The sequence below is a fragment of the Bison bison genome, unplaced genomic scaffold, assembly GCF_000754665.1.
Source record: "Bison bison bison isolate TAMUID 2011002044 unplaced genomic scaffold, Bison_UMD1.0 scf7180017864139, whole genome shotgun sequence".
Classification (NCBI taxonomy): Eukaryota; Metazoa; Chordata; class Mammalia; order Artiodactyla; family Bovidae; genus Bison; species Bison bison.
Window position 1 is genome coordinate 9,419,499 of NW_011494711.1, and position 8,941 is coordinate 9,428,439.

Genomic DNA, 8,941 nt, shown 5'->3' on the forward strand with positions numbered 1-8,941 from the left:
TGAGAGTCCCTTGGACTGCAAGGAGATCAAACCAGTCCATGCTAAAGGAGATCAGCCCTGGGTGTTCTTTGAAGGAATGATGCTAAAGCTGAAACTCCAGCACTTTGGCCACCTCATGCGAAGAGTTGACTCATTGGAAAAGACTCTGATGCTGGGAGGGATTGGGGGCAGGAGGAGAAGGGGACGACAGAGGATGAGATGGCTGGATGGCATCACTGACTTGATGGACGTGAGTTTGAGTGAACTCCGGTAGTTGGTGATGGACAGGGAGGCCTGTGCTGCGATTCATGGGGTCTCAAAGAGTCAGACACGTTTGAGTGACTGAACCGAACTGAACTGAATTTTATCTATTGTCTCATGCAATTCTTACAATAGTCGTAAAAGATAATATTATTTGTATTTTTCACATCAATAAAACAAAGCTTAATGTGGTTTAAATTCCTTACCTAAATGTGTACAGCACAAGTTTCTGGCACTAAATTCAGCCATCTTTCCACTACACTCCACTGCTTCCTGACTGATGTTCTTGACACAGGCCGGGACCCGAGACCCTTTGCTGCAGTGGTGTAATAATGATTGCACCTAGACAAATGTCTCCTCCAGCTACAAATTACAAAGAAACTGTAAGGGACTAGAAACAACTGCACGCATTCATAGCTGGGGCAAATTATGGGCCTCAAACGCAATGACCACCTCTGAACAGCCTGGAACAAAAGCACACCCTTACCCTTATCCCATGTAAGGAAAAACCTCACCCCTATCCCCCAGGAGGTCACAGAAGAGAGTGAAAACAAGTAACTGTTTTCCTTTCTTGCTCTCTGGTGGGGAGATCTTTGTATGAGATGAAGATAGGGATGTGTCCAAGGGTCAGGCTAGAGGGGTGGCTTAGGTGTTTTGCCCATCCCTTTGGTGGTATTATGCAGGGGGCATTGGTAGTACCCTGCTTTTGCTCCCTGTTTTTTGGTCTTTTTGTATCTTTTTGTTCATTATTTACCCCAACTGTGCCTGTATGCAGTTCTATTTTTAGTTCCTTAATCTGTAGCTCTGGAAAATCCCATGGACGGAGGAGCCTGGTAGGCTTCAGTCCACGGGGTCGCTGAGTCGGACATGACTGAGCGACTTCACTTTCACTTTTCATTTGCATGCATTGGAGAAAGAAATGGCAACCCACTCCAGTGTTCTTGCCTGGAGAATCCCAGGGATGGCGGAGCCTGGTGGGCTGCCGTCTATGGGGTCGCACAGAGTTGGGCATGACTGACATGACTTAGCAGGAGCAGAAGCAATCTGTAGCTCAAGGAAATGTCTGTCCAGGTGCAAGCACTACAGCAAAGGGTCCCAGGTCCCAGCATGTCTGGATCTGATAAGCTAACTGTACAGTATTACAAATGAAAGAAATGGTTAAATATTATCAATTATTTTGGTACCAAATTGTATTCACACAGAATTCCTTATTTCCTAAATAATGAGAAAGATGTACTGCAGTTAAATATGGTCTGTTTAGATAAATGGTAAGTCGTAAGACTATTTTGTCAATGTGGTCTGACTGTTTACAAATTTTAGCCATACATACTCATAATGTAATATCTAATTGTTTCACCTTTTATTTGAGTTAAACTAAAGCACATGTTGGTAATAAATACATATCTTTGGCCAACTTTGATTTGAAATACAGAGTTTCCCACTTTCTTAATTAAATATTTCTTAAACAGCACAACCATGAAATTAATTCAGTACCACTTTATACCTGGCCAGATGTGTTCATTTTGGGGGCAACCAAAGCATCATCAGCACAACTGAAAGATCCCCACCTGGTCCAGAACTCTTGAATAAATTACTTGAACACTTTGGTGTAACAAAAGCCCACTGCCACAAAGTTAAAAGAAAAAAGACTAAATTTCATCTCCTTGAAATATTTTAAAGATTACTGTTATAAAGGTCTGTCATCCATCCATTCTCTTATTCAGGTTTTCTTATATTATCCTATTTTGTTGCAACTGTGTTCCAATCCATTTGAAATTTACATTTTACTGCAATAAGTGCACATAGTAACATTTCTTTTTGAACATCCAGGCTGCTACATACAGTGTGAGAATCTAATTTTAGAACAGAACACTTATGTTCCACAAACACTGTGCAACAAAGAAAAAAAGGAAACAAAATATGAAGCTAAAAATAAGTCTCGTGTCTCATGTGACTGAGCAAATTGACTGAGAAAATATTTGTTATGAATTTGATATCCATCTGTATCAAATGTTTCTCAGAGTCACAATATCAGGAATTTTCTTTAGTAGGTTAAATATGTGGGATTATAATTACTGAAATTACAGAAGCTTATATTTAGATTTTTAACACTCCTCTTTTATTTACCTTTATCAGAAAGCAGGTAAATGGGAATATAATTTCAAGGTAAGTCATCTATAGTTGCCAACCCAGCCAATTCCCTGAGTAGCATTCCTAATAAAAATAGTGGCTTGATTTACTTTTTGAAAGCTGTGTGTATCAGACATGTATTATAGTTCCATAGTTCTACTGACCCATAGCTGTGATTTACGTATTATTAGAAACAATTAGTGAATAGGAATTTCAGTAGTTTAGTATTTAGTTCTTGCTTGTTAAATACTCTTACAGACTTGTTTAATACTCATATTCTATTCTAACAAGTGCACAGATCACCTTATTGGGAGATCATACTTAATATTCTGAATAAGAACTTTACTATATTAGTATTTAAATAATCTTTATTCTGTACTTGATCAATAGGGGAAATCCTATTGCTTTTGCTATTAAATTAAATATCTATAATAGTCCAAGTTTATTCTTACTTTATCATTATATATAGCAATAATTATTTTCATTTCAAACTTTTAGTATGGCATCTTTTAAACTGACACCTGTATGGCTGGTTTTCAATCAACCATGCAGTCACTTCTATTTGTGCATTAAAATATCAAATTTTTTACTAGGTGCTTTTTAATCCAAAGGTACAAAGGTATTACCTAATTTTATGATTCATATTTTGTCACCAAAATTGTTTCCCTTGCCTGAGTCCAGTTGACTTTCAGCTCTAATTGTATCTTTACAATCTTTAAAGGGGTAAAGTTGAAAATACTCCATGACACAGCTTGTAGTAAATAGCAAAACAATGTTTAAAGACAGGAATTAATACTTTTCTTATGTATCTTAAAATAGTATGACTGAAATTTTGTAAATTTTAGGAAATAATTTTCCATACTTCAGTAAAGAATAAGTAATACTATATTATAAACAAAAAACAATATTCTTAGGGTTCATATTTCCCTGTTCTAGTGAATATTTTAAATAATGCCATGCAAAATGATATTTGGCAGTATGCTGCTTGTCAGCCTGTATGTCATATTGCCTTCAAAACTGAGTTAATATGACAGTTTCCTAAAGTTGTCAGAGGCATTTGTAATAAATATGACAAGGGCTGGTACGCTTAAAAGGAGTATTTAAAAGAAAATATGTACACCCAATATAAAAATATCCACAGTCCTGTATAAAGAGCATAGGCAAAATAAAAATTAACCAATGAAAATGAAAAAGAAGTTATTTTAAATAAATATGAAAAACCATTAAATAACTATAAAAAGTCATTTCATATGTGTTCTTTTATCCATATCATTCTTTATCCTGGCCATATGTCAAGAAATGTTTATAGTGGCAACACAGTACTGATGCAGATGCAGTTAAACCAATACAAATACAGTATTCTGACATATAGTAAGCACAATAAAGCTGCTGCTATTATTACAAAATAATTATTATAGATGTTTAATAGAATTTTTATTTTGCTAATACATATTAAAATGTTCATATCTTTTGATCTTGGGATTTCAAGAAATGAGATACACGTGGAGAGAGATGTTCAGAGATGTCTATCCCGGCATTCCTCCTAGTAGCTCCAAAGTGCATATCCCCAGTGGACAGTTAAATGATTTTTGGCAAGATTCTTTGTAGAAATTATTTTTTAGGTTTTTAGAATATTTAATTTTAAAAATGATGCCCAGAATATAAAGTGAGGCCTATTTAACTAGATGAGCTCAATTACATAAAAGTGATTAAAATTACTAGAAAAAAATATTAACAATTGGTACCTCTTCTATACAGAATACTAAGGAAAAAAATACTTGTTTTTTCAAACAAATGAAGGCACTAAATGTTTTATGTATTTTTTTTTAATGAAAAATAACTTATCTCAAAGGGATTATTTCAGATTTCAAATTTCCTCTGGTTAACGTTTTGTCTGAAGTACCTAGAGAAAAATAATTCACTTAATGCTAAGAGCATTTTATTGCTGGGATGAACACTAAGCATATAATATTTTCTATCCAAAATAAACTTTTTTCTCAAATGTTTCACCATTTGATCTCAGGCTTTTCTCCATATTCTCAGTCTTACCTTCAGTTACTCCTACTGAAGGGATGTAGCTCAAAGTTCCATGAATGCAATTAGTGTGATGTGTGCTTTCCGTGTTTACCCAGTAGAAATTATATATTGCTGAGAATGACTGATTTATTACTGCCCTTGTACTTGATTTTTGTCATTATTCATTATTTTCTTTGTCAAACAGACCCACACTCTTCTTCACATAATCACCCAGTCCTGTCTCTCAGTAAGCAAAGTAGCTGATGGCTCCCAACAGCCCGCTGTGGAAATATGTAATGATAGCCCTTTGCAAAAATGGCTTCTAAGAAACTATACAAGAATGGAAATTTTTAGAAATATTTTTAAGAATTCTACTGATTACTTTCTCAAATAATCTTGGAGGTTTGTATTGCAGACTTTATAAAATTTTAGTGTTTGTGTTATGCTCTGTATTGAATCTAAACTTACTTCTTTAAAATGTGTTTTAAAAATTTTTATGTGGTATTTCTCCATGGAGCTATTCTTCATCTTTAGGTGCTCATTACTTTGGTGGCTGCATATATTAAGTGGTATTTGCTTATTATCAATAGGTATTTTCCAGTTTTTTCCATATTTCAAATATATATAAGCATAAGTGATGGAATTACATTGTAGCATATAAGCTCTTTTTAGGCTAACTATACCCATGTCTATATGACAAGAGATTTTGTATTACAGCTGGGGGGAAAAAAAACAATAAAAAAACTAACATAGCCAAACATTGTTTTTAGAAGGCTGCAATTATTAAATTTTGTTAATCTTTATTCAGATACATTGTGTGAAAATATAACATATCCTTTCTAAAGTTTACTATTTTAACTGGAAACTTAAATGCATTGTTGAAGACTAATTTTCAAAACCTTTATGAAGTAAATTATTTCTAAGCACTTTCTGTGGTTACTTAAGTGATGTAATAATAAAAGCTTTTAAGAACTGTACTTCCATTTCTGACTTGTGTGATTGTGAATATCTTCACAGTAGGCAATAATATAAACCATTATTCAGTTTAAGTCAAAAAACTGGTATGGCATTCTTGTAAAGAGTACAAATATGTACCTGTCCTGGTTCTTGATTTTAAGGGGATTACTGTACTGTAAAAAAAACCTATCATAATGTCCAATTCTTCCCTGTGAGAACATATAGGAAGTCAGGGAACTGGTCTGGTTCAGATTAATAATAAAAGGTTGATAGTAGAAGACACAATTGAGCTTGGAATATTTGTGACAAGATTGGAAATGAAGCACGGAGAGGAAAGGAGAAGAAAGAAGGGGTGTTGTTTAGATTAGGCTTACACTTGAGACAAGGGCATTCCAAACATATATTGGAAAGCTGGAAAAGTCTGGACTTTTTGCACAAAGAGAACTTTTATACAAGGCAATTTGCATTGATTATCTTCATTTGTTTTCAAAGGAACAATGGAAAGTGCAATAATGCCCATCAAGTGGTCTTCTCAGATTTAACTATTTAGTCTCACAAGTCAACTTACAGAATGCAAGGGCAGAAACCACACATTGGTTCTCAGACTCTGCAAAAGTTCCATAGCAGTTTATATACTCCTATGAGAGCAAGCTTCTCCACAGGTGATAGTCCTGAGCAAGGGCATGAGAGTCACATCAAGCAGCTGTGGAAAACTACCCTGGTGTAATAGCCTATGCCTCAAAAGAGACAATATCTCTAACAGCTGCCCAAAACGCAAGGGAATATGCAAAAGTACACTTTGCACTTAGAAAAGCCCACTGCTTGGCTTCCTGTCAGGTATTATAATGCAGTTTATCAGATGAAGATGCAGTAAATCAATCAAAGGTCATGTTTACCATAACTATGCCTTTAAACATAGTTAACAATTTTACCCTTATCGGGTTGGCAGGAGATCACAGATAGTTGACTAAAGGTTAGATTTTTTAAGCAGTAGGGAAAACAGCATTTATATATACATATATATATAGTAAGTATAACTAAGCATCTGAAGGAATCTAAGTCTTCAGAATGATTTAGTAGCTTGCCCAAATCTTCATAGCTAGTAACTTGGGGAGCAGAAATTCACATTTATGGCTATCTACCCCTAAAATGACTGATCTTTCTACCCCACTACACCAAAAAGGAGAATACTTTCCTTGGTTGGTTGTTATCTTAACAGCAGTGGCTTCTGACTACTAACGAATTCCTTCAAAAATTTTTTTTAAAGAATGCTGTTTTAAAAATTATCATTATATGTGTAGTTGACAATACATATTCAATCTAATCCTTAAAGTCATATACATGTTTTTTAAAAGATCTAATAGAAGCATACAAGGGTAAGTGGCTTTTTTGGAAAAGGACATACATACACAAAGGACCTCAGGTATGTAACAAAAATGAAAAGTATTTTGTTGATTTTTAACTGGAATTTTCTAAAAACAATGCTTTTGTTTTGTATCTTTTTTCAATCTGGCTATTGGTTCATAAACCAACAACATAATTTCTGATATTATAAGCATAAATCAGCTATCTTCTTGCCTATCTTTGGCCATTTCTTCTTTTGTCTGTTTTTCAATATAAATGGCCTTCATGTATTGAAAAGAGCAACAACAAAGGCCAAAGTTTTCAAATCTTCTTCACATCTAATAGCCTTGCTCTTTTAATTTCCTGCTTGTTGTCTATAGCATCCTTTACCACAAGCTTATTTTCCATTCTATCTTCTCAGGACAGTGCAGTCCAGGGTGTTTGTAGTCCTAATCCAAAACAAACAGTAAATGTCTGGGCAGTGTTTCTCTCCCACTTTTGTGTGTGTGTGTGTGTGTGTGTGTGTGTGTGTGCATGCCCCCTGCATTTTTTATCTTCCAACTTTCAATATAATATCAAGAGCCCGTACTAAGTTGCTTCAGTCATGTCTGACTATGTGACCCTATGGACTGTAGCCTACCAGGCTCCTCTGTCCATGGGATTCTCGGTGCAAGAATACTGGAGTGGGCTGCCATGCCTTCTTCACGAAAAGAAAGGGGATCTTCCTGACCCAGAGATTGAACCCACAGCTCTCATGTCTCCTGCATTGACACTTTACCAGTTTACCACTAGCACCATTGGGAAGCCCATCAAGAGTCCACCCCCCCAAAAAAAAGTGTTTGTCTGCCTTTAATTTCGGTAATTTGCAACAAAAGTATTTGGCATGTTTTTTTCAAGATACATTTGCAAATCACCTTCCATATTCAAACATACCTCTTCTGGCTGGGGAATTTTTCATATAGTATGGTTCTAGACCAACTGAGCAGAACAGTATATGATATTGTATATAATTAGTGCATAAATTATTATGTATGTAAAGCCTTGTGTACTTAAAATGTTTATCTTAAAAGTTCAAAACTATGATGTAAAAATGTAAATATGAACTCAAAAGAGATGTAATGACTGGTTAACATGATGAAATTATTGGAATTACATTTTAGCATTTGGGTACTGAGAAGATGCTTATTAATAGATATTATTATGAAAATATATAGATATAATATTTTAAAATATATGTCCATCACATTTTTATTTGATGTTGGTATTTAAGATCCCTAAAAAGGCAAACTAAATATGATGATCACACTATCAAGTAAGACAGATCTTTGTTGCCATGATAATTACTCACCTATAATGAATGTCTCACAATCAGACACACTATGGCTTATACAGTATTTTGAAATGGGAACATTTCTTGAAGTTTTGAGTCCCAGCAGTGACATCTCTTTGCATGTTTGCCAAATGGTTACTAAATAACACATGCCTAAGAAAACTAAGATTCTGTAAAAGACTGTTGATATTTGCACTCTTCAACTGGACTCTGAACTCACAAATAGGTTCTTTGCAAAGGAGTCTGAATTCTTGGCAGTGCAGGATAAATATCAGCCAATTTCTTTAACCATCTGCAAATAAAGGTGTATTAGACAATGATGAAATTGTAACAGTGAAAGTTGTATAATAATTAACTCAGAGCCACCTGTGCACAGCTCCTTTTACAAACATCAGCACAATGCTTATACCAAAAGATCATAAAAGATATTTTAGAGAGTAGATTTAATCTGATGAGCTAGTGCAGTTTAACATAAAACATGTTGCACTGATTATTGGTTATCTTTTACAGAGACTCACCTTGAGACATGTTAACAGTAATCAATGTCTAGATGAACCTTCTGAAGAAGACAAAATGGTGCCTACTATGCAGGACTGTAGTGGAACCAGATCTCAACAATGGCTGCTAAGGAACATGACTCTGGGGGCCTGAAGACCATCTCCCCTAAGCCATCAAAGTGTCTACACTTATGTTTTTCCATTATTTCAATTAGGGAAAAATATTAACTTTGTTGAATTGAAAGTTTTAAAATCCTTTTAGTATTCTAAAACAGTTGTTTATAATTCATTTTTAGGAATGTTTGCTTACTTCCCTACTAAAATTTGTATCTGATTAAAAAGCACATAAAAAGAATAAATAACAGCAAACTGTTATTAAACATCAGAACAGTGTGAAAAACAAATTGTGTTTGCTTTAAAAAAAAAA

The 8,941-nt window shown here is 34.5% G+C and overlaps 1 protein-coding gene across 1 annotated transcript in view; it reads left to right on the plus strand.

Moving 5' to 3' along the window:
- The window catches only part of GALNT13 (polypeptide N-acetylgalactosaminyltransferase 13), a 628,841-nt gene extending 620,153 nt beyond the window's left edge, over nt 1–8,688 (plus strand). Inside the window, exon 13 of the mRNA XM_010840017.1 lies at nt 8,528–8,688. Within this exon, the coding sequence (XP_010838319.1) occupies nt 8,528–8,668 (141 nt within the window). The 3' untranslated portion in view covers nt 8,669–8,688. The remainder of the gene's footprint in view (nt 1–8,527) is intronic.
- Nucleotides 8,689–8,941: the final 253 nt, after the last annotated feature.